General features: G+C 41.5%; 1 protein-coding gene across 2 annotated transcripts; it reads right to left on the bottom strand.

The window, feature by feature from the left end:
• Window positions 1-102: 102 nt before the first annotated feature.
• Window positions 103-26,972, bottom strand: nqo1 (NAD(P)H dehydrogenase, quinone 1). 2 transcript variants are annotated; one of them, XM_057851182.1, is made up of 6 exons: window positions 26,847-26,972; window positions 24,555-24,722; window positions 24,290-24,420; window positions 23,292-23,405; window positions 10,081-10,182; window positions 103-1,258 (listed from the first exon to the last, which is right to left on the bottom strand). In XM_057851182.1, exons 1-6 carry the CDS (start codon window positions 26,848-26,850, stop codon window positions 944-946), a joined length of 834 nt encoding a protein of 277 aa, XP_057707165.1. In that variant the 5' UTR covers window positions 26,851-26,972; the 3' UTR covers window positions 103-943. The 2 variants fall into 2 exon arrangements, with proteins under 2 accessions (XP_057707165.1, XP_057707173.1); XM_057851190.1 differs by lacking the exon at window positions 10,081-10,182.
• Window positions 26,973-27,226: the final 254 nt, after the last annotated feature.

The following is a 27,226-nucleotide window of genomic DNA, read 5'->3' as shown; positions in this document are numbered from 1 at the left end:
ACTCAAAAACTTTTAGTCTTGTATTAGTTGACGGATACACAAGGTTTTATTAAAAAATAAATAAATAAAGGTTCCCAATAATTTCGACAGACAAGTACACAGTTATTTTCACAACACTGGCTTTATTTTGGTGAAGTTTCCACAATGTATGTAATAAAATAAAATTCCTGCTGTGCAGGGAGGTACAAGTCATATGTAGCTTACAACTAGTGATGCACGATAACACAATTTTTCAATCGATACAGATAATCGATAATTTCCTCTTCTTTCTAGCCGATAACCATTAATGTCAAGCCAATGCTTCTACTTAAAGATATATATAAAATTTTAAAGTATGTCGTCAATTTTTTCCTTCAGTTTCAGTTTGAGCTTCTGAATGATTTTTTGTTTTGTTTTGTTTTTTTTGCTCTATTGGAAGATGTTAATTTTGACTTTGTGAAAGTTGTAGCAACCTTAGATTACGTAGCCTAGAGAGCTGTGGTAACCTGGACAAAAACTAAGCACTGATCTAACTGGTGTACTAATATATTGGGATATCCGTTGTAAACACAGAATCTAAAATGGGCTATCGGCTTTTAAAATGGGAAAATCTAGGCCTAACCGTTGAAAACCATGTTAGAATTATTTTCAAAAAACATGTTCCTTTAATGTCTATTAAAATATTAGGGCCATTTAATGAATTATTGAAAAGCAATTCTTACATATGGCTCCTTCAAATGTGCATTTTGTCAAAAGTCGGTGTGTAATTTGAAGCAGTTCATTAGACTACTGATTGAATTTCATCTATAACTTAATGAATTGTTTATTAAATCAAATACATTTAAGAACAAGTAGTAAGAGTGTAATAATAGTTTCTCTACTGATTCGAGTGATTCTGCTTCCCACATTCATTTGCACATTTTTTGGGGAGTTACAGCCATAAGTATGTGAATTAAGCCACGCTCTATTTGTCTGTGACCTGAACTCTGATCTGGTTGTCAGGGGGCAGTAGTTTGCCAAGATGATGTCCTGTGGTGATCCCGTAGACATTGGACTCATGTTCCTCCTGCACCTCTGGCCGGAGCAAAAACCCCTGTTCAAAGCTGAGACCAAACCATTCACACTTAGCATAAGTCAGAGACTTTTCAGCTATCAGTCCTTTAAGTCGGGCAGACCACTTTTCTAGCATCGCAGTCCGATCTACAATAGGGCGGTGAGCTGGATTCCAGAAAATCTGAGGAGCAAGGACCTGAAATCCACAGAAGTGCAAAGTGCCATTCTGAAAAACAAACACACAAAATATATAGTTTTAATATCATATTGAATATTTTTAATCAATGAATGCTCTCAACTTCCTTGAGGTGCATGAAAATAAAAAGAGCTGAACATTTACATTCATTCATTTATTCATCTTACATCGTGGAATGAAAAACTGCGTGAACTTTGGAATTTCTTATTTTTAAATGTTGTCTGCACTATATCAAAATCACAAAAATTATCCCGTTTGCTTAAACTAATACCAGAAAAACTGTTTCAGTCATGACTCCACCAAACTTCTCCTGTAGTTGTAAATGAGACGTGCACATTTATCGCATTATTTATTGCACTGTAAAAAATTGCTGTAAATTTACGGCCAATTTTGAACACTAAAATACCGTTTTCATGTTAAACAGTTTATTACTGTAGTTAGCAATGCATAGTGGGTAGTTAGCAATGCATTGTGGGTTACCAACATTAAAGCAACAAGACAAATGCTGTAAACGGTATGTTTATGTTTCAATTACATGACACTACCGTATTTTTTGGAAACTGAGTTTTGACTGGAAATTTGGAGCATTGTGGCAATATAGGCTATGTTTTTTGCCACTTTAAATTAAAATAACTAGACACCGCAAATAATTTGCCATCAAATCCTGGAGGACCTAATTACCCATAATTTGGATGTCGGAGACTCTTCAGAGGATGACTTTAAATAACATTTGCTGCTCTTCATTGCTTGTTGTTCAACTTATATTGGGATTTATGTGTACCAATTTATAAACGGTAAGTTAATTAAGTCTTACTCATATTACCTAAAATGTTTTATATTAAACTAAAGTTCTGAGGATGCTGGATAGCGATATATAATATTGATGTTAATTCCTCTGGAGTGGCAGTAGAGGGCAGTTTTCTATTGTTTTGCAAAAGATGCAGCTGAGAGAATTTTTGGGGAGAAATAAATAAAAGTGTCTCATATGTATCCAACAGTGGAGTTACAATATGATAACATTTATTTCAATTATTTCTCTATTTATATTTATATTTATATTTATTTAATACATTTATCATGTTTATGTTTTGATTGTTAGTAGTTTTAAATGTTGATGTTGCAAATGTTAGCTATATGCATTAGCGTTAGCTGTACCGGATGATGTATGGGTGTTGAGCCTCAGACTACAGCACAATCACATCGACGCAAACACCAGACTGGATGTTTGGGTGGCCTATACGCTATATTATTATATTATTTGACGTCGCCTCCATTCTATTCTACTCATATGTTATGTTTCTTGTATCCCCACTCTGATCTAAACTGGCCCTGCTCCAAAAATTGTAGCATTCCACCACCCTGAAGGCTGATTTATGCTTCTGCGTAGCGGTGACGGCAGACCTACGCCATTAACGCAGACCCGATTATGACCCTACGCCATAGCCTGATGTGCACCTCTAAAAAGTCCTGCCTACAAATCACATCAACGCGCGTGACGTGAACATCGAAGGACTGTGTTTGGTCCGCTCAGAACATTGGTGTTGTTGTTGTGCTGAACCGGAAACATTTTCAAACATTCGCAAACGACTTCTGTGTCGCCTACGCTTCAACATTTATAGTGACAACATTTGTTGTTTAATATTAATTAGCTGCAGCTGCAAATGCACACGTTCCATCTCCATTGCCATTGCTGTCAATGACCAGTGGAAAATTAAAGGAATTCAACAAGAGTCCCCCAAAACCATACAAAGACAAAGCCACTCCAATCTAGTGGTATGGCGGTGAATTACTGTGGAAACATCACTGGCTGCGACAAACTTTGTCCCCACATCACACATGTGACCAATGTTTACATTTGGAGTAAATTAGACAGGTGCTTTTTTGCTTCATTTTTTTTTTTTTTTTTTTTTTTTACAAACTCTTACTTCTTCATATTGAAGAGCAACATGGACAATTATTTTTCAACCATTGTAAAGTCAAACCATGACAAACATCAACAAAAAAGCATTGAGCAGACAACCAGGGCGTGAACTGGAAAATCAACAGCATGCAAGCACTATGGAAACGATGCACAGCTGGAAGAGATTGGCCAATCAACCCATATGCAACCCAAAACTATAAACGCAGGAAAGGAAGATGGCACCCTGGTTTGGCTATTGAAACTTGCAGTCCTGTGCAGCTGGAGACGTTGGCAAAAGATAACCGGAGAGGCAGCCGGTAAGCAGCAGAATTAAAAGATGAAATGTGCCAGCAGCGGCAATTACCACATGGCTTGACTCACCGGTGGAAATGTTTGGACAATTGTAGTATATATTTTAGAGATAATTTGGGATTTAAGACACTGGATTAATATTGACATTGACAATTAATGTATTCTAGCTTTCACTTTTTGTGTGTTAATTAAAACAATGTAATTTAATGAATTTGTCCTTTTATGGTATAAAAGTTTAAATATTTAAAAAAGTGAGATTTAAACACTAATTTGAAATTAGTTATTGACTGTGTGCAATTTAAAGTTAATTGACTGTTCTAAAATAGTTAAGTGCTAGAGATTCAATGTTAATGTTGAATTGTTTAGTCAAATTCAACTGTTGACATTTTTGTATTGTTTATTGAAGGTTTTCACCTAATGGAGAAAGGTTTCCACATTGCTCAAATAAAAGAAAAAAAGGCACGGCCTCCCAAAGTCTGTATCAGTTCGTCAACGATTCAGCACATTCCTGCTTGTCGTTTGTCCTTGACCGATCACCACTTCTGACCCAGCCTGTCCTGCTTGACCCGATTACGCCAGATCTTCAGCCTGACCTACACGACCTGACTGCACCATCTCTCTAGTTCCTGTCCATTTTCACTGCCTGCCAACACGGTGAAATAAAACCTGTTCTGTTTCGAACCTGACATCCGCATTTTTTTCTGTACTAGACGGAAATATATGCATTCATGGAGTGTAAAGTCATTTTCCCAAATAATACTGTTAAAACGCAGTATATCGTTAAAAATGCAGCATACTGCAGCTCCTCACTTGCCTGCTCCTTACTGTGAATTCTGGTGATACAGGAATATACAGTTTTTCCTGGATTACAGACTATTAAATATTTTTACATTACCAAGACTGTAAAATAAATCCGGTAATGGCAATCCTGCTGACGGACTTTTACTGTTTTCTATTAATACAGGAATCAAGTTTTTCTAGATTACGGACTGTTACTGTGAAACATTTTTACGTTACCAAGACTGTAGAAGAACAGTATATAAATGGCAACCCTGCTGCCAGCTCTTTACAGTTATTTTACGCTGAAATTTTTTACAGTGCGCATCATTTACTTGGTATAGAGTAGAGCTGTGCATGAATTGGTGTTGGTGGCTCGAAGTGGTTTTTGATGGGGTGTGGGAAAGCCATCAGCAAATCCAAATTTTTGGGCTCAAAGCCAGACAAAATGAATTTACGAGAGGCAGCAAATTGACAATTAGAGCTCCTGTGTGGATTGTCTTTTCATGAGTAGTGTGCATGTACAGTAGATACTTCAAAAAACATAGCTAGAAGTGTTGACGTTTTTACAGAATAGGTAGCCACCAATTGAGCGTCAGATCAAATATTTAAAGAGGAAGTTCAGACCGACTAATTAACCCCCCTTCAACTCGAAGATTAAGCGCAATGTCAAAAACTCTGAACTTCCCCTTTAAGGAGTCAGTAAATACATCACATTTCGGCAGTGTGTCAATGCTTCTCGTTACTTTGCTGATTGGGTGTCACTCAGTCAAATCAAAAAGTGATGGTACAACCCCTAGCAAAAAGTATGGAATTACAAGTCTCGGACGAGCACTGACTCAGACATTTTATTATGTAGAACAAACTCAGATAAAAAGCTTGAAAAAATGATTAATTAGTTCAAAGTGCAACTCTTTAGCATTCGGAAACACTAAAAGAAATGAATAAAAAACATCGTGGTGGTCAGTAAATGTTACTTTTATAGAGCAAGTGCAGGGGAATAAATATAGAATCACTCTATACTGAGGAAAAAATATATGGAATCATGAGAAACAAATAACAAAACACATCTCTAGTATTTAGTTGTACCACCTCTGGCTTTTATGACAGCTTGCAGTCTCTGAGGCATGGACTTGATGTGTGACAAACAGTATTCTTCATCAATTTGGTGCCAACTCTCTTTGATTGCAGTTGCCAGATCATCCAGTCGGAGCCTTTCTGTGGACCTTTTTTTTTTTCAATTTCCACCACAGGTTTTCAATAGGGTTGAGATCTGGGTTATTTGTAGGCCATAACATTAACTGGATGAGTCTTTCTCCAAGGAATGCTTTAACAGTTTTAGCTCTGTGGCATGATGAATTGGCATCTTGGCAAATGACATATTTTCAATTGAAGAGATAAGAAGGCTGTCTAAAATTTCAATGTCAACTTGTGCATTTATTGAAGATTTAACCACAGCAATCCCCCCAGTGCCTTTGCCTGACATGCAGCCCCATATCATCAAGGACTGAGGGAATTTCGATGTTTTCTTCAGGCAGTCAACTTTGTAAATCTCACTGGAACGGCACCAAACAAAAGTTCCAGCATCATCACCTTGTCCAATGCAGATTCATGACTCATCACTGAAAATAACCTTCATCCAGTCATTCACAGTCCATGATTGCCTCTCCTTACCACATTGCAGTCTTGTTCTTTTCTGTTTAAGTGTCAATGATGGTTTACTTTTAGCTTTCTTGTATGAAAATCCCATTTCCTTTAGGCGATTTTGCACAGTTCTGTCACATACCTTGACTCCATTTCCTCCCCTTTCTTCTTCATTTGTCGTGTTGTACATTTTCTGTTTTCAAGACATATGGCCTTTAGTTGTTTGTCATGACATTTGGATGTCTTCCTCGGTCTACCAGTACGCTTAACTTTAACAACCTTCCCATGCTGTTTGTACTTGGTCCAAATATTTGATACAGCTGACTGTGAACAGCCCACATCTTTGGCAACCATACGTGTAGCGTTATCTTCTTCAAGAAGTTTGATAATCCTCTCCTTGGTCTCAAGAGACATCTCTCTTGTTGGAGCCATGATTCTTGTGAATCCACTTGGTCCAGCAGTCCTCCATGGTGTGATAACTGCACTGTTTTTAACTGCTGACTAACGAGCAGATCTCATCTGAGGCAGGGGCCCAATGAAGGAAAGGAAATTGACTGGGTGTGTATGTATTTTCTACTCAAAATGGAGTGATTACTTTTTTTTTTTCTTCAGAATGGAGCGATTCTATAATTATTTCCCTGCACTTGCTCTATAAAAGTAACATTTACTGACCACCACAATGTTTTTTATTCATTTCTTTCTTTTTTGTTTCTGAATGCCAAGGAGTTGCACTTTTGAACTAATTCATTATTTTTTCAAGCTTTTTATCTGAGTTTGTTCTACGTAATAAAATGTCTGAGTGAGTGCTCGTCCGAGACAGGTGATTCCATACTTTTTCTCGGGGTTGTATTTTGACAACTATGGGGAGACCATTGACTAAAATACAACTGGACACTCCCTTAGTAAAATCATTCATAGTATTAACCAGCTTCTATTTGTTCCCCACTACTCCCTGTTAGGGATGGGGGGTGTTTCATGACAGTGAGCAGTGTTTTCAGTCTACGTTCGTGAGGCCCAAAAATGGGATATTTTGGACACGTGAACGCTCGCTTCCCCCCAGCGGCCAAGAAGTCAGTCAACAAATCCCAGCAGCACATAGTTTTGAGCTATGTTTTGATGGCGTAATCTGGCGTTTTAGAATGGAAGTGATGAGGCAAGGGCGTCGGTTTGCATAGAGGTTGTCGGGACATGACACTACCAAGTTTTCAGGATGCTAAAATCGTCCCAACTTTTAAGAAACCTCATTTGCAATATATAATGAGTTTAGTTATATAAGTAATTTAGATTGTCCTCCCATATGTTGTAAGAACAGAATTGACCCTACTATTATTAAGTGAATTTTTTTCAATATGTTTAGACTTATATTTACCCCTTTTCATTTGCTGAATGTGCTGGTCCATTTTTTTCCCCTCAGACGCACGTTTGATTGGCTGATGACTACACCCTCCCCCACATCTACCCACACACTCAAACCACCACGGCAGAAATACATGCCTCCTCTACCGCCCCGTAAGAAGAGGAGGGATATTAGACGTTTTTTTTTCCGGCCAGCAGCAGCAGCCACTGTAAGTAATGTAAAAAGATGTCAATGTTGTGAAGGTGGGGAACACGCCACTAATTTTGCTAATGAAAGTCCGACCTGCATCAGAGTTAGCTTAACATTAAACTGTGTGAATTTGCTATCCTGCGAAACATGAGTAGGAAGTTGCTTAGAAAGAACTGTCCTGTATGTGTTTTCTACTGTTAACGTTAATTAAACTTTGAGAAATGTAGTAAACTCTGCTGGAAGCTATAGAACCAAACATATGCCCTTGCGATGGAGGATTTCTCTGTTCTGAAAACAGTTTTAAGTTTTACATCAATTCAGGGGATTCATATCCCCAACCCAGAGAAAGACTCATAGGTAGCTAAACATCAACTATTCAGGGTGACGTCAATGTAGGAAGAAATGACACAAAGTAGATTTACAATGGCTAAAAAAATGCAAAAACCTAAACCTACAGTGTTATGAAATAGTATCCGAACCTTTTGGAATTTCTCACATTTCTTCATAAAAACACCATCAAATGTGATCTGATCTTTGTCAAAACTACACAGATGAAAAAAACATCGGCTTTAACTAAAACCACCCAAACATTTATAGGTTTTCATATTTTGATGAGAATAGCGTGCAAACAATGACAGAAAGGGCAAAAATAAGTGAACCATCTGCCTAACGAGACTTAAAGAGCAATTGAAACTAATTTTTACCAAACAATTTACATCAGGTGTGACACTGATGAGTGGTTTAAAGCTGCCCTTCCCACTATTAAACACACAGCTGGTAAGAACTGTCTTGGTGAGAAGCATTGTTGGATGTGCATCATGGCTCGGTCAAAAGAGCTAACTGATCAAGAAATGTTGATTTGTATAAAGCTGGGAAAGGATACAAAACCATCTCCAAAAGTCTGGATGATTATCAGTCGACAGTCATAGAAGTCGTCTACAAATGGAGTGTTTGGCACTGTTGCTTCTCTCCCAAGGAGTGGCCGTCCACCAAAGATGATGCCAAGAGTTCAGCGCAGAATACTCAGAGAGGTAAAAAAAAGAACCATAGAGCGTCTGCTAAAGACTTACAGAAATTACCTGCACAGTCCAATATCTACGTGCACACATCAACTATATGTAAAACTATGGCCAAGAATGGTGTTCACGGGAGGACTCCATGGAGGAAGCCTCTGCTGTCTAAAAAATTCTTCTTGGCCGTTTATTGTTCACATAGGGCACTTGGACCTTCCACTGATGTTTTGGCAAAATACTTTGTGGACTGATGAAACCAAAGTTGAATTGTTTGGGAGTAACACAAAATGTCATGTGTGGAGGAAAAATGGAACAGCTCACCGACATCAACACCTCATCCCCACGGTGAAGCATGGTGGAGAGAGCAACATGATTTGGGGCTGTTTTGCTGCCTCAGGGCCTAGACAACTTGCAACCATTAATGGACGAATGAATTTAAAAGTTTACAAGGATGTTTTGCAGAAAAATCCTGAGGCCATCTGTCAGACAGTTGAATCTAAAAAGAGGATGGATGCTGCAACAAGACAATGATCCAAAACACAGAAGTAAATCAACTTCAGAATAGTTTCAGAAGAACAAAATACACATTCTGGAGTGGCCAAGCCAAAGTTTAGACTTGAACCCCATTGAGATGCTGTGGCATGGCCTAAAAGTTATGATTCATGCCAGACATCCCAGGAATCTGACTGAACTACAGCAGTTTTGGAGAGAGGATTAGTCTTGATCGATGTGCCAGACTGATCTGCAGCTAAAGGAAGCATCTGGTTGAAGTTACCGTAATTTCCGGACTACAAGCCACTACTTTTTCCCCTCATTTTGAATCCTGCGGCGTATGCAATGATGCGGCCAATTTATCAATTTTTCTAACGACCACCAAGAGCGCTCGAGGGTAAAATGTAAGCGAAAGACACGTGGAATATATGTGTCGAGGAAGACACTAGTTTGCAATCTTACCCGTATTTTAACTCTGTGCTTTGTCCACGAATAAAAGTAGCAGACCCTCAACTTTGTGCATTCGAAAACTAGCAGACCCGCATCATGGAAAATGTTAGAAGAAATGGATATGACGTGCTGAGTTGAATTGAAGGCTTGGATGACCAGTGGCAAGAGATCGTTTACCAAAACTGGCCGCACGCAAAGAGCAACTTTTGCACAAGTCTGACAGTGTGGGGCAGTGTATAAAAAATCCACCATCACCAACGGGTTTCGAAAAGCCGGTCCGCTGCGCGACAAAGACGACGACACACGCTCAGGAGTGAGCTTGAGGAGTCAGCTAAGTGCCGTGTTGGTGCCGGTGTTTGGAAAGAAAGGTTAAGGTATTGTAACGTTGACTAAGAGTCACCCGCTTAGTTAGGTTGCAATTCTTTATTTTGGAAACTCGTGGAACAACACACAACTGCTTTCTGTAGCAGCCGATGCACACATCCCACAACAACAACAGGAAGGCACGTCTCTCGCTCTTCCGCACCTCCCTTACTCCCGTAAGTCACGCGCTACATTATAACACGATTCGTTAAAGTATGTTATTAAAACTCAAACGCTGGTTAAGGTCCTGGTTAATGTCAGCTATTTTTAATGTTTGAATATGAGTCCAAGTTCTCGTATAGAGCATATTTGTTATGTTGAGATGTAAGTAGCTCTCCTGAGAAATCATCCTTACCTGTAGAGGCCATAATGCAATGTTAATGTCGCCATTGATGCCATTGGGACGAAACATTGATTCTGTAGCTGCAGTTGTAAAGGACAGCATTGCTTTCTTGTTCTTAGAGGAAACATGACATCAGATATTAGCAGTTGTGCTAATAGAGGCAGTCGGACATCCGGGCATTTAATGACGTCACCAGCCACAACAAAGCGTCGCCATATTGACAATGGGGTAAAAGACCAGTCACTTATAATAGAAACGCATTGAACTTTCGTCTTATTTGCCGTCTTTTTTCCGTCGGGATGGCTAAAAGTCGCTGTGTTGTGGGTTGTCACACTAGGAAGAGTTCGGAGCCGCATTTGAAGTTCTTCATTCTTCCACGTGAGAAAAAAAGGAGAAACAATTGGCTGAGCGCAATTAATCGAGGAACAGTAAAAGAAAACGGTTCCGTGGACTATTTTCGCCTGTGGGAACCTAAATCCAAGCACATTTACGTTTGCAGCCGACATTTTATTACTAGTGAGTTTAATCGATTATTTTTTGCCCCAATTAGCTGCTACGATTCAATAGACTAGGCAGTGGTTATTTTTACCTGAACCGGCAACTCGCAAAGCGTTTTTTTTCTTTTGCCGTGAACTGCTCTGATTAGTCAATCGGTATATCATTGGCCTGGTGGGAATTGTTTTTTTGCCGTGACGTGTTGACGGCTAAATAAAGCTTGGAGGCGAATTACCGGTAACGGCAGAAATAATCACTTCGTATATACTACCAATTTTCTCAGTTCCACACAGTACATATTCCACGTAAATGATAAAGGTCAACTTACTGGGTGACTTTATGAGGTAGTTGTAGATGTTTCCGAACTCCACTGCAGGTCATTCCTTTGTTTATCCAGCTATCAGCTGCGAATTTGTATCGGCAGCTTTGTACGCCAATAAACGCCAATTTTAAATTGCATCGCCTCCTCGCGTCTGTCGGCAGTGACTCGTGATAATAGTAAGCCACGTTTAAGACGTTTTTAGGAAAAAAGACGCAAAACACACCTGAAATATATGAATTTCAGACATCTGTCTATTGAATGTTTAGCTGTGCGTACCGTACCCCCTTCACAAAATGGCGAGGCGTTGCTAAGCGAGGTGACGTCATCGTGACATCACGCCGACTTCCTCCATGGAAAGGACCTGATCACTCAGGTGTCAATGATTTAACAGCTCACTTTCATTTTAAACATGGACAAGAGGAGTTTTCTCAATCTGCTGAAATATTAATTTACCAGGTTATGAAATCTGCTGAAGAGTGTATTACTATTGATCGCTAACAAAATTGATGGCAGATGCTACTACTGTATGCTTCTCATAATAAAAAAAAAAAAAAAAATATATATATATATATATATATATATATATTTTTTTTTTTTTTAAAGAGATACATATTCTAAAGTATTATTTACTGTAGGTGATGATGGTCTTTGCAACCCTGAGGTTTACTTTCCTTTGCTAGTTAATAGCTAGGGTTGTCAACCATCCCTTGAAAAACCTCCCGTATACAGAAAAAAAAGTACGCGTCCCGTATTAAGTTTACAGCGGACAGGCTTTGCCCAGCCGCATTATCATGAAAATTGAAAATAGTGTCTTATTTGTAGATCGAACAAATACTAGTATGATTCTTTTCAAGAATATGAAGGGAAACACATTCCCCCGCCTCGCCTGCTTTCTGACCAATGAGCTGAAAGAACAATGACAATCCCACTCATCTCATTGGTCAAGGAGGTACTTTCGTTTGCCTTGAGGAAAACGGAAGACAACATAAGAGTGTGAGAGATAAGAGGCTTGAGAGCAGCGCGGGTAAAAAGCATGTTCAAAATGATGAAAATTTGTTTTCCTGTTCTTCACTGTGTACTTTATTTTCACTATTTGCATTATATTTATGGGTTTTGTCAATTTTGTTTGGATTTCCACATTATATTTGAAGTGATCATTTGTGAAACTGTTATTGCTGAAGGGTCTTTGAATGAACCTGAATTGTTTAAAAAAAAAAAAAAAAAAAAAAAAGATTACCTCAGAGTTTGTTTACACATTTTAAAAAATAATTTTAAAAACAAACAAACAAAAAACAAAACGGCCAAAAACACACACACAAACAAAAAAAGACTTAAGGGTTAAATTACACACTTTTAAATTTAGCATGACAGGTGTTTATTTTATTATAGTATTTTTTGCATTAAAAATACATTGTTGATAGTTATCGTTTTTCATGTGCTTACACCACTCGAATACCTAATTGATTCAATTTTGAGTAAAATTTAGAATATTATAATTATAATAATACTTTTTAAAAAATCACTTTTCATATACAAAAAAAAATAAAGGGTGACGGTTGTTATCTGACGGTAAATTATCTTTTATTGATATTGTCAGTGGCTTTTTCCTGACCTAAACTGAGTATGTACTTGTGCGATTGTATTGCTGACGGACTGTTGTTTCCCCTCTGGGGTATTAACCAAAATTTTTTTACCTTTTACCTTAAAAAATTCAAACTGATTAAAAAAAAAAAAAAAAAAAAAACTGGTTGTTTTTTTGTCAACAAAGCTAAAAATAACTTATACTGAATTTGATCTTTGCAGCACATTCCAAACAAGCTGCAACAGGCACCTGTTTACCTCTGTGTTACATTAACTTTGCTTTTGACAACACTGCTTTTGACAACACTCAATAAATTTTTGGAAAGTGAAGACACTAATTGTTGATGATGCTGTGTCTTTGAAGCACCTTAAAAAAGAAGGCTTCCAAATGTAGCATTGCAGTGCATTGCATTAATGCCCATATATTAGTCATTCTACAGAATTTGGTAAACACTGTCGAATCAGTCTTTAACGTTGTACATGGCAGAGGTGGGTAGGAAGGCGTTACATACACTACGTTACAGTACCTTTTTGAGAAAAATGTACTTCTAAGAGTAGTTTTACTAAACCATACTTTCTACTTTTACTTGAGTAGATTGGTAAAAAAAAAAAAAAAAATACAACTCTTACTCCGCTACTACTCTTTATTCTACATATTAGATTTATTATTCTTTTGCCATTGCCAAGAGTAGCGCTACTAATTTCACCAATGAGATGTCACAACAATAATCACATGACTCCATTACACCAATCAAACCCAAGCTTGCCGTTCTATGATCACTCCAGCCTCTTCAATCACGTCGTGTCTTTAAAGCACCGTAAAAAATTAGTAGTAAAAAAGTATTTGACATAGAGTACTGCCCTCAACATGACTCGAAAGTGTGGATTTAAACCTCTCTCCCAGTTTTTATTTGGCACCGATTGACCTTGGAAAACCGGAGATATGATCTTTTTAATTTCATTATAGTAACCATGAAGGAACTACAGTTTTCACTATTCAAACTAGGAACTATTTTCTCCACTAGAGGGCAGGGCACTCATGCTCTTTGAACGAATAATGCTTCATATCTGTCTTTTTTTTGTTTGTTTATTATTTTTTATTTTTTTCTTTGGCTTAAAGTGGTTATGTAATGGGTTATTGTACAGTATCGTTATATCAACAGTTCATATAGATAAGTTTGTGATGAAAGAAAAAACAAATCAAACAAAAGTAAGCAGTTACTCACAATGTTACTCATTACTTGAGTATTCTTTTCAGTTGATACTTTTTTACTTGTACTTGAGTACATTTTTGTGATGACTACTTTTACTTGAGTAATATTATTTTCAAGTAATGCTACTCTTACTTGAGTAAAATTTTTGGCTACTCTACCCACCTCTGGTACATGGTGACTTTTCTGACATGAATATCAAATTTTAAAACGCAAAAGTTAGATAAGGTAATTAGAGGCTGAGTAACGTAAGTAAGTAAATATTTACTTCCAAACCACAGGTGATCATTGCCATAATATTTAACTTTAAATAAAAAATTACGGAGCTCATCTGTTGTTAAAAAAAAAAAAAAATTACAGTGTCATAATGGGAATCTGCTATTTTAAGCTAGCTTTAGTAAATGTCCTTCATGACCGTAATGCAAAGCTTTCATGAGAACCACCCATACATAGGTTTACGTTTTACTGATGATAAGAGGTGAAATGATCAGAGGCGGCTAAATGTTTAGCAAACCCATTTCACTTAGATGGATATATCAATTTTCCTTGGCATTCAGGTTTTGCACATTTTCTTCAGTTTTTCAAATTCCAAAACAGTTCGTTAAACATGTTTGTGGTTTTTATTGTAATAAATAGTTGGCTGTATCTATTTTCAATACGAATTTGGGGACTTTTGTCTGTTTTTAGGCCTAATATGGCCAAGTAGGTTATAGTTAACTATTTGCTCATACAGATTATTATTATTTTTAAAGCAACAATTAAGTTTCGGCAGTGGACAACTGATAGTGTTTTGCCTAACCGCAGAACGCATTTCCCATGTGGACCGGCGAAAGTGTCATAAAGTTCTGATCTCCCATTCACCTGCAGTCAGACTGAACTACATTTGTGTTTCTAGTGGCTATGCGATGGATGACTAGTAATGACGTAAAGAATCTAAGACTAGGTTCATACCACAGGTCTTAATGCAGCACAATTTTTTGTCATATCTGTTTTTTTGGCGTGCCCGATCAGACTGCCTTTGTCCACTGAGCCCGTCCAAGTATCACACATGCGCACTAATTTTCTGTCCGAGATACGCTGTGCAAACTGACCCGCATGCGCAAGAGCATCGAAACAAATGCTGGCTCAACGTCATTCTAGGGTGATCATATTTTGACTTCCAAAAAGAGGACACAAATAACAAACTTAAATAATCTCCGTTTAGTCTTATATTCAAAGTTTATATGGATTGATAGCATGCGTGCATGACGCACATACAGGGCTGTCAACAGACTTGCATGGGCCTGGGGACAAGAGACCATTATAGCGCCCCCCCACCCACCCCAGCCCCACCCCTGCCACCGGCTTGTCACGACAACATAAGCAGTACTTTTCACGCTTTGCAAGCAATGACAGTGTAAATTTTCCAATTATTTGACATGGACAGTTACATTTAACAGACCGTAATGTGATGTGACACAATATAAACAAACACTCCAAATTTCCATCTTAGGCTACAATACAAAACAACTGAGAGTGCTATGCCTGCCTGCTAAGCAACAAAACAGCATAACGAAACATCCTGTGCCTGCCCCCTCCACATCCCTGGGGTTATCAAGCCCTCAAACAATAATGCGCCTAGATTTTTTGACAGCAAAGTCATTTATAACATCAGTGAAATCCAGTTTTTGAGCAAGCTCATGCTCAATGGCGAGCATCGCTAGGTTGTTAAGCCTGCCATGTGATATGGTGGAGCATAGGTAGTTTTTTTTATTATTTTCATTTTACTGAAGGCTCACTCTCCTCCAGCTACAGTCACTGGCAAAGACAAGAAAATGTGTAGACAGACCCTAGTCTATTCAGCATCGCGCACCTACTCCCCACCGACTAACATATATCCCTGAGCTCCCATCACCTTCTCTCTCCCCGGCTAAACGCGAGCAGCATGTCTTGTCATACCGCAGCTCAATAGGCTACAAGCGGCCGGTGACAGACTCAAATCGGGCTTTGGCCACGGTAATCGCAAATGTAAATGTTCAGTGTTAGCAGCCGTTATTCGCTTGCCGACATCACCGTCCAGAGCCAATTCTTGCCATAATTCTCTGGCTTCTTGTTCCCCTTTTAAAAACTTCATTTTTTTCTCATTCACTTTTATGATCTTCATCTCTTTTTCTTTTGTTTTACTGCGCACTCGATTTATGACGACCCGCCATGTTTAGAGTTTATGACAATGACAGAATTTCCCGCTTCAGAGCACGCACGTAGTGTAGCCTTGAGTGCGCCAGAGCGGGGTCAAAAAATTCTCTGCTAAGACAGAGGGGGTCTGTGGGGAAGGGGGGGGGGGGGCGTTGTGCAAAAAAAGGAAAAAATATATATTTGAAATATTTAATATGTCAAAGTTTTTCAGTATTTATCGAGTAGAACGTAATATTTAATCAGACAATGATTTAAATAAAAAAGAAATATGTGAATGTAAAGTAAAATAAAGGGTCATTCAGGGGCCCTTACGGTCCTGAGGCCCAGGACAACTAACCCGGTTGCCCCCCCCCCAACCCCCCCCCCCCCCCCCCCCCCCATCGAAGGGCTTGTGCACACAAACAGTATATGGACAGTTTGCCCCGACTCTTGGCTGTGCAAGCAATCTTAAAATATTGCTCAATTGGAGCCCGGATCCACCCCCCACCCCATTTAAACAAATTTTTTTTATTACTGTAGTCATGCTCGCCTTGTCCCCAAAAGCCACGTACAAGCTCGGCGCTAACGCTAATGCACAGCTCCATTGCTAACGTAGCGCTCTGTCTCTCGCGCTCTTGCTGACGTAATTACTGCATGAATTCCAATTTGGGGGACTTGACAGTTCAGACCGCAGCCATATTCTGGAAAAATGTGGGCCTGATCGGACTTTAACCACATACAAAAGTGAACTGGATCGGATTTCCATTTTTATGCAACCTGTCCCGTTCAGACCGTCAAGTTACTGCCTGACTCGAGTCGGAAAAAATGTGGATTTATGCATTAAGACCTGCGGTATGAACCTAGCCTAATTGTATCATACGGCAATATAACAAATGGGGAAAGGGAGAATTGACATATGCCGTAAAGCAGGCAGCACATTTGTCTTTTTTTTTTTTTTTTTTGTGAGTGGCGGGGTACCTACCACTCTCCTTGAAGTTGCTTACTGCTAGTGAAAGTAATACTGTCAGCCCCAGTAGGGCGTGACAGAGGTGTCATTCAACTACTTGTAAGGGTGTTCAAGCACAAAAGTTAACACATAGACTTCATAATGTAATTAATTTGACACGGGGCCGATAAATAGCGGGCCTGCATTGTTGGCGAGGCCGTCAAAGCTGACCAAGTGGAATCACAGGCAAAGAGCTTTTTCGTTGAAAATTCTTGTGAATAAATGCTTAAATCTCTGAACTCTTTATACAGTGCCTTGCAAAAGTATTCGGCCCCCTTGAACCTTGCAACCTTTCGCTACATTTCAGGCTTCAAACATAAAGATATAAAATTTTAATTTTTTGTCAAGAATCAACAACAAGTGGGACACAATCGTGAAGTGGAACAAAATTTATTGGATAATTTAAACTTTTTTAACAAATAAAAAACTGAAAAGTGGGGCGTGCAATATTATTCGGCCCCCTTGCGTTAATACTTTGTAGCGCCACCTTTTGCTCCAATTACAGCTGCAAGTCGCTTGGGGTATGTTTCTATCAGTTTTGCACATCGAGAGACTGACATTCTTGCCCATTCTTCCTTGCAAAACAGCTCGAGCTCAGTGAGGTTGGATGGAGAGTGTTTGTGAACAGCAGTCTTCAGCTCTTTCCACAGATTCTCGATTGGATTCAGGTCTGGACTTTGACTTGGCCATTCTAACACCTGGATACGTTTATTTTTTAACCATTCCATTGTAGATTTGGCTTTATGTTTTGGATTATTGTCCTGTTGGAAGATAAATCTCCGTCCCAGTCTCAGGTCTTGTGCAGATACCAACAGGTTTTCTTCCAGAATGTTCCTGTATTTGGCTGCATCCATCTTCCCGTCAATTTTAACCATCTTCCCTGTCCCTGCTGAAGAAAAGCAGGCCCAAACCATGATGCTGCCACCACCATGTTTGACAGTGGGGATGGTGTGTTCAGGGTGATGAGCTGTGTTGCTTTTACGCCAAACATATCGTTTTGCATTGTGGCCAAAAAGTTCAATTTTGGTTTCATCTGACCAGAGCACCTTCTTCCACATGTTTGGTGTGTCTCCCAGGTGGCTTGTGGCAAACTTTAAACGAGACTTTTTATGGAAATCTTTGAGAAATGGCTTTCTTCTTGCCAGTCTTCCATAAAGGCCAGATTTGTGCAGTGTACGACTGATTGTTATCCTATGGACAGACTCTCCCACCTCAGCTGTAGATCTCTGCAGTTCATCCAGAGTGATCATGGGCCTCTTGGCTGCATCTCTGATCAGTTTTCTCCTTGTTTGAGAAGAAAGTTTGGAAGGACGGCCGGGTCTTGGTGGATTTGCAGTGGTCTGATGCTCCTTCCATTTCAATATGATGGCTTGCACAGTACTTCTTGAGATGTTTAAAGCTTGGGAAATCTTTTTGTATCCAAATCCGGCTTTAAACTTCTCCACAACAGTATCTCGGACCTCCCTGGTGTGTTCCTTGGTTTTCATAATGCTCTCTGCACTTTAAACAGAACCCTGAGACTATCACTGTTAGGTTTTGTGTTTGGTTTCTCCTTGTGTGACTTGTCCTGTGATTACCCATTGCTCTCACCTGTGTGTGTTTTCCCAGTGTATTCGGCAATCTGCATCCACCTGTGTTACCCAGCTGTTCCTTGTCTCGTTATCCCTTGTCTGCTTGTGTATATATGCTCCCATTTTCTGTTCACTCCTTGCTGCGTCATTGTCTATGTCTATGTCCGTCTCTGCCAAACTTCAAGTCCGTTCCAAGCCCTCGTGTACCAGTCCCTCTGATTTAAGTAAGTTTTGTTTTAATCTTGCCCTTTGATCCCCAGTGGTTTTGTTTGTACTTTGTGTTTTTGTTAGTTATAATTAAAACGTTTTTTGAGTTCATTGCCTTCTGCCTCCTGCCTTGCATTTTGTTTCCTGCGTTTGGGTCCACACACACCTGCCTGTCCAGCATTCCCTGACAGAATGACGCAGCCACTAGTGGACCCAGCGGGAAACAACCGGCACCGGCATGCTCGCCGACGGCTTTCTGCCCGTTCCCCCGATTTTGTGTTCCCTCGGCATATATTTTTGGACTCTGATTCTGACTCCGACCTGGATTTTGATTTCACGCCCTCTGTTTCCCCTGGTAATTTTTCTTTCCACCCGTCGCACTTGGTGTCCCGTTCTGAAATCTTGGCCAAAGACTCCTACCTGGGATCCCGTTGGGCCATCTATCGGGGACCCCCCCGGGGTGGTCTGCGGGGACGCCCAGGCTCACTGCGGCCTAATGGGGCTATTCTGCCGCCCCTGCCACCTGAAGGCACTCAGCAAAAGCCTCGGCGTGGCCGTCAACGCCGACGGCGCGCGGCAGTGCTGACGTCGTGGGTTCCCGAAGCTCCCGCGCCGACTCTCCGCAGTCAAGTGGCTCCCGCGCCGACTCTCCGCAGTCAAGTGGCTCCCGCGCCGACTCTCCGCAGTCAAGTGGCTCCCGCGCCGACTCCCCGCAGTCAAGTGGCTCCCGCGCCGACTCCCCGCAGTCAAGTGGCTCCCGCGCCGACTCCCCGCAGTCAAGTGGCTCCCGCGCCGACTCCCCGCAGTCAAGTGGCTCCCGCGCCGACTCCCCGCAGTCAAGTGGCTCCCGCGCCGACTCCCCGCAGTCAAGTGGCTCCCGCGCCGACTCCCCGCAGTCAAGTGGCTCCCGCGCCGACTCCCCGCAGTCTTGTTCTCCCGCCAGCAGTCTCCTGCGACTCCGCTGCTGTTCCGCCAGCAGTCTCCTGCGACTCCGCTGCTGTTCCGCCAGCAGTCTCCTGCGACTCCGCTGCTGTTCCGCCAGCAGCCTCCTGCGACGCCGCTGCTGTTCCGCCAGCAGCCTCCTGCGACGCCGCTGCTGTTCCGCCAGCAGCCTCCTGCGACGCCGCTGCTGTTCCGCCAGCAGCCTCCTGCGACGCCGCTGCTGTTCCGCCAGCAGCCTCCTGCGACGCCGCTGCTGTTCCGCCAGCAGCCTCCTGCGACGCCGCTGCTGTTCCGCCAGCAGCCTCCTGCGACGCCGCTGCTGTTCCGCCAGCAGCCTCCTGCGACGCCGCTGCTGTTCCGCCAGCAGCCTCCTGCGACGCCGCTGCTGTTCCGCCAGCAGCCTCCTGCGACGCCGCTGCTGTTCCGCCAGCAGCCTCCTGCGACGCCGCTGCTGCTCCGCCAGCAGCCTCCTGCGACGCCGCTGCTGCTCCGCCAGCAGACGACTCCGCTGCTGTCCCGCCAGCAGACGACTCCGCTGCTGTCCCGCCAGCAGACGACACCGCTGCTGTCCCGCCAGCAGACGACACCGCTGCTGTCCCGCCAGCAGACGACACCGCTGCTGTCCCGCCAGCAGACGACACCGCTGCTGTCCCGCCAGCAGACGACACCGCTGCTGTCCCGCCAGCAGACGACACCGCTGCTGTCCCGCCAGCAGACGACACCGCTGCTGTCCCGCCAGCAGACGACACCGCTGCTGTCCCGCCAGCAGACGACACCGCTGCTGTCCCGCCAGCAGACGACACCGCTGCTGTCCCGCCAGCAGACGACACCGCTGCTGTCCCGCCAGCAGACGACGACGACGACTCCGACTCCGACTCCGACTCTGTTCCTGGTCCGCACGACGACTCCGACTCCGACTCTGTTCCTGGTCCGCACGACGACTCCGACTCCGACTCTGTTCCTGGTCCGCACGACGACTCCGACTCCGACTCTGTTCCTGGTCCGCACGACGACTCCGACTCCGACTCTGTTCCTGGTCCGCACGACGACTCCGACTCTGTTCCTGGTCCGCACGACGACTCCGACTCCGACTCTGTTCCTGGTCCGCACGACGACTCCGACTCCGACTCTGTTCCTGGTCCGCACGACGACTCCGACTCCGACTCTGTTCCTGGTCCGCACGACGACTCCGACTCCGACTCCGTTCCTGGTCCGCACGACGACTCCGACTCCGACTCCGTTCCTGGTCCGCACGACGACTCCGACTCCGACTCCGTTCCTGGTCCGCACGACGACTCCGACTCTGTTCCTGACCCTCGCCCCGATGATGCTGCTCCCCGTTTCCTGCCAAAACGTGGCGGTATGGACAACCGAGCACTACCTCGTCGGGGACGCCCGCCTGATCTGCCTGTGCGGTCGCCCAATGTCTGGCGCCCCGGGCGCCCTCCCGATCGACCCGTGCGATCGGCCCACGTCTGGCGTCCTGGACGCCCGCCTGACTGGCCGTGACGGGCTGGTGTTGCTCCCTCCTCCGAGCAACCCTCTGACTTTTTGTTTCCTCGGGACGTCTGGGATCCGTCCCTTGAGGGGGGGGTACTGTTAGGTTTTGTGTTTGGTTTCTCCTTGTGTGACTTGTCCTGTGATTACCCATTGCTCTCACCTGTGTGTGTTTTCCCAGTGTATTCGGCAATCTGCATCCACCTGTGTTACCCAGCTGTTCCTTGTCTCGTTATCCCTTGTCTGCTTGTGTATATATGCTCCCATTTTCTGTTCACTCCTTGCTGCGTCATTGTCTATGTCTATGTCCGTCTCTGCCAAACTTCAAGTCCGTTCCAAGCCCTCGTGTACCAGTCCCTCTGATTTAAGTAAGTTTTGTTTTAATCTTGCCCTTTGATCCCCAGTGGTTTTGTTTGTACTTTGTGTTTTTGTTAGTTATAATTAAAACGTTTTTTGAGTTCATTGCCTTCTGCCTCCTGCCTTGCATTTTGTTTCCTGCGTTTGGGTCCACACACACCTGCCTGTCCAGCATTCCCTGACAATCACAGAGCAGGTGCATTTATACGGAGACTTGATTACACACAGGTGGATTCTATTTATCATCATCGGTCATTTAGGACAATATTGGATCATTCAGAGATCCTCACTGAACTTCTGGAGTGAGTTTGCTGCACTGAAAGTAAAGGGGCCGAATAATATTGCACGCCCCACTTTTCAGTTTTTTATTTGTTAAAAAAGTTTAAATTATCCAATAAATGTTGTTCCACTTCACGATTGTGTCCCACTTGTTGTTGATTCTTGACAAAAAAATTAAATTTCATATCTTTATGTTTGAAGCCTGAAATGTGGCGAAAGGTTGCAAGATTCAAAGGGGCCGAATACTTTTGCAAGGCACTGTAGATATGGACGTACAACCGTCTCTATTCTTGGTCAAAAGCAAAAGAATCTCTGCAGGTAGCATTTGTTTTACGGAAATATGTCAAATGTGCGGCTTGTCTTTAAGTTCACTGTGGCGCCGCCCCACCACAACAAAGAGCTTTTTACAATGAAATTCCTGTGAATAAATGCTTAAATCCCTGAATTCTTAATAGATATGGACGTAAAACAGTCTCGATTCTTGGTTAAAAGCAAAAGAATCCGTGCAGGTAGCATTTATTTTACGTAAATATGTCAAATGTGCGGCTCGTCTTTAAGTTCACTGTGGCGCCGCCCTACCACAACAAAGAGCTTTTTACGATGAAATTCTTGTGAATAAATGCTTAAATCCCTGAATTCTTAATAGATATGGACGTAAAACAGTCTCGATTCTTGGTTAAAAGCAAAAGAATCCGTGCAGGTAACATTTATTTTACGTAAATATGTCGAATGTGCGACTCGTCTTTAAGTTCATTGTGGCGCCGCCTTATGACAACAACAAACTTTTTACGTTGAAATTCTTGTGAATAAATGCTTAAATCCCTTGATTCTTTATACATATGGATGTCAAACAGTCTCGATTCTTGGTGAAATGCAAAAAAAAAAACTTGCAGGTAGCATTTATTTTTATGTAAATATTGCGAACATGTGAGGAAAAGCGGCATTGAAAATGTGCCAATGCCTTAGCGGCTAATTTCTCCATTTTTTTTTCACAACGTTTCGAAATGCGTGCATGGTACGAAAAATATAATAATTACCTTGAATCATCAAACAAATCACTCCAGAGACAATACTTCCTGTGTGTATGTGGTACAGCTTTCGTACTATTTGAGCTTCAATCCAACGTTAGCTCACTGCGTGTATGTGTTTGTGAATAACTCCTCTTGATGTGGGTGGCCCCCTGCTTGAAGGAGTTGCGCAATGCATGGCGGAGCTGACCCGTCAATAATGATGATGTCAATGAGTTACGAATATGTTTAATGAAGGTTGAAAAGTTATTCAGTGTTTCTTTAATGTGTTGGAGCCATTCATTTGAAATTGGGACTTCTTTTTGAAAAAAACAAACAAACAACAAAATAATATATGTAGCGCATTCAATTGAATATAGCTTGAAAAAAACCTCACAAATATTGTGTTCTATTTTTAGTTGTTTAATACTGTTTCAAAATTCACCTGATTAGGCTTTGTAAAACAACTAATTATGCTTTAACGTCGCAACCCGCTGTCATCTCAGGTTTTGGCAACCTTTAACTTTCGCTTTCATTTTGTTGTCATTATCAAAATTCTGTATACAAAAATGAAGCAGTTCTTCTGATACAGACCTTGAAAATACCGTTATCGTACATATTTTTCAGGGAAAAAGCAAACCCCTGAGTCAGCACTCTGTCCATCCATCCCTTCATGATCGCCGGTACACTGAACCAGTACATCGGAAACTGCAGAGAGACATTAAAATAAATATTTTCATGTGAAAAATTAGCACTCACCACTATGAAAATAACAAATAAAAACATGATGTGGCGCTGTGTATATTTCCTGGAAGACAAAACTATAACCAGGGGATCGTGTGCATAACAGTGGCCGAGACAGGTGGAGCCTCTCAGGGCAGCTGTTTCGTGAGTCTCTAGAAGTGGCGTAGGCCAAAAAAGTCATGAAAGTGAAAACGATACCGCCTGTGAGAAGTGGGGTACAATGCAGTTCACGATTGTTTAATTTTCCCCTACGCATTTTTTTATATACTCCAGTTCGCTAGGCATTAAGTTAGGAGGGGCTAGCACTGCTGCTGGCTGAGCGGAGACTTGCGAGCTCTGTAAAGCCCATCTCCGTGCAATCTGCAATGGGAAGACTTCCACTGGGCACCGGATTGAAACATTATTGCGACGTACATTTGAGGTGTTCAAGATCAATGTGTAAATTCACCATTAGCTCATCAAAGCTCATTTATGACAAGCGAGCCGACCGGCTCCACGTTTAAGATTTCTGGTTGGCTCACTGACCCCTGATCTCATGTATTGTATGCTTTTGTCGAAAATGCCCCCAAAAATGTAACACACATTTCACTTCTTTTTTGAGTATTGCCGAAATAAGTCTGTTCCGTCCATCTCATGCAAATGAGCACATGCTCCGTCCTTCCTACTGTGGGGTATGCTAATGTCAAAGGAATTTTGCCTAAATTGTCTTGAGTGAGAATATAAAGGTGAACCAGCCACAGATCCTCCTTGATTACTGTGTTTTAGAGTAACTTTACACCTAGTCTGTCGATGAAATATTTTACCTTTTGTGTTAACACACGCACACGCTATCACAAGTGCCCCCTGACCTGGAAAATAACAAGTTCAGCCTCTTCCACTTTGCGCTGTTCGGCCATAATGTCGTCACTGAGGCGACCGTCATTCCAAGCATGCATTGTCTCCTCTCCATACTGGAAAAGGTCTGGGTTCTTTAAATCACCTGGACAACACAATAAGAGTTTTGATTTTTATTGGCTGCAATTAAAATATTGACATGTTAATGTGCAATCAATCAGTTATTTTTGTAGAATGGTAATTTGTATTTACTAATTATGAATAAAAAAGACAATTCACCAATTATGTCATCCCTTGTGGCGTTGGCTTTGAAGTTCATAGCATAAAGGTCTGACACGATAACCTGGTAGCCTTGTTCTGATAGCTCCTTAATGGCCACGTCCCGCACTGCTGCGTTGAAGGAACCAGCGCTTTGGTGCGCGTACACAATCAATACTTTTTTATCAGCTGTAACACACACAAACAGATTTAATAGTGACCATGTTTCCTATGTAGTTTGTGTAGCGCTTTACATTTTCAGCGTCATAGCAGGCCCTCCCGCAGCCCAGCAAGGGAGCCATCGTCCCCCCCACCCTCCGGGATCCACCCATCAACCAGCCTCAGGGATGGCAAGAGGGGATGAACCACCAACTCCGTTCATTATTTTTCACGGGACCAATTAGCGTGTGTTGAAACTGACTGACGCTTTGCACAGAATACTACGGTACTGTGCTGCCTGTGACGTGTTCCCAGAGATCTATTATGATCAATACATAAATAATCAAATGCTCATGTACAAGCCCGTCGACAGGTGGGGGCAACCGGGTATGTTGTCCCGAGCATCAGGACCATAGGGGCCCCTGAATGACCCTCAATTTATTTACTTTACGTTCACATATTTCTTTTTTATTTAAACCAGTGTCTGATTAAATATTATGTTGTACTCGATATAAAGTGGGGCAAATAAGTATTTAGTCAACCACCAATTGTGCAAGTTCTACTTGAAAAGATTAGAGAGGCCTGTAATTGTCAACATGGTTAAACCTCAACCATGAGAGACAGAACGTGGGAAAAAAACAGAAAATCACATTGTTTGATCTGTAAAGATTTCTGGCTGTCAAAGAGGTCTAACTTCTTCTAACGAGGCTCCACTCGTTACCTGTATTAATGGCACCTGTTTTAACTCATTATCGGTGTAAAATACACCTGTCCACAACCTCAGTCAATCACACTCCAAACTCCACTATGGCCAAGACCTAAGAGCTGTCGAAAGACACCAGAGACAAAATTGTTGACCTGCACCAGGCTGGGAAGACTGAATCTGCAATAGGTAAAACGCTTGGTGTAAAGAAATCAACTGTGGGAGCAATTATTAGAAAATGGAAGACATACTGATAATCTCCCTTGATCTGGGGCTCCATGCAAGATCTCACCCCGTGGCGTCAAAATGATAAGAAGAACGGTGAGCAAAAATCCCAGAACCACACGGGAGTGAATGACCTACAGAGAACTGTGACCATAGTAACAAAGGCTACTATCAATAACACAATGCGCCGCCAGGGACTCAAATCCTGCACTGCCAGATGTGTCCCCCTGCTGAAAAAAGTACACGTCCAGGCCCGTCTGCTGTTCGCTAGAGAGCATTTGGATGATCCAGAAGAGGACTGGGAGAATGTGTTATGGTCTGATGAAACCAAAATAGAACTTTTTGGTAGAAACACAGGTTCAAGTTCAAGTTCAGCTTTATTGTCAAATATGCATATATATGTAGAACATACAGCATAGATGAAATTGCTTTCCTCTCTCCTCACGTGCAAACATGCGTATAAAAACACAGAGCATAAAAAATAAAGAAATAATAATAATACATAAAAATAATAAAGGTTATTGAACGTTATCCTTCAGCCAAGCTTTGCTAACGTGACTTTGGATACTTGATGAGAAATGTATAATTTTACAAATAAACCTTTTGAAATAATCAATTTCAATTAATTTCTTTGATATATAGCTTTAACCTAGTATACACATTTTGCTCAACCACACTGAACAAACTTCATAAAACAGCAAAATGTTTTTTTTTTTTTAAAGGGGGTGAAAAATAAAATTGCTTACCACTGTTGAATTTCCTACTTCTGGTGTAATGTTATCGCAGAAGAGTAATGTCATTAATAAAGGACAATATTAAATTATTAATATTATTAATTAAATAATATATTTTGACACACACACACACAAAATGCATGATCATAGAGTTATTCTTATCAAATTATTTTGGATTTTTTTCCCCTGCTTATATCAGTTATTTAGTAGACTGAATTTGAATGAAACACAGTGGGGCCATAGCAAAATTCCATAACAACCTTTTACTAGAAGTAAATTGAATATAAAAAAAAAAAGCAGATTTTAGGAGCCTGTACCCTTGAATTTATAATAGACGGCAATAGATACTACACAAAAAATAAGTTGAATGAGTATTTTTCCAACTTTAGTGAAAATACAGCTTCATTTTTACCGATGATACAATTATTACTTATATATAAAAAACAAAACAAAACTATAAAACTATTTAAAAAATGACCTGAGTACACTTACCCATTCTGTCTGTGCTGGATCAGTCTGTACTGAAGGTCAGTTTCTCAGGCTTTTATACACCCTGCAGCTGTCTTTGCGTGAGAAACATGGCTAGATTGGGCATGAGATGGAGCAACTACACAAGAGTGGAAGGGGAAAAAACAAGCAGCAAACGGCAAGACCGGTTTAGTTTTTTTTTTTTTTTTTTTTTTTTTTTTTTTTTTTGGGAGGTGTCTAAAGTGTGCGTGTGTGAGCAATTTAGTCAGTCTGTGGAGGCACTGGGGCAGGTGAATAAGATTGGTTTCACTTGGCCTGTAAAAGAATGTATGGGACACTTTCAAGGGATTATCCGACAGGCGTCATGTGGGCCAAAACACTTTAATCCGACTTAATTTCACTTT

This window comes from Corythoichthys intestinalis, chromosome 1 (assembly GCF_030265065.1).
Source record: "Corythoichthys intestinalis isolate RoL2023-P3 chromosome 1, ASM3026506v1, whole genome shotgun sequence".
NCBI lineage: Eukaryota > Metazoa > Chordata > Actinopteri > Syngnathiformes > Syngnathidae > Corythoichthys > Corythoichthys intestinalis.
This window is presented reverse-complemented; position numbering and strand designations above follow the sequence as displayed.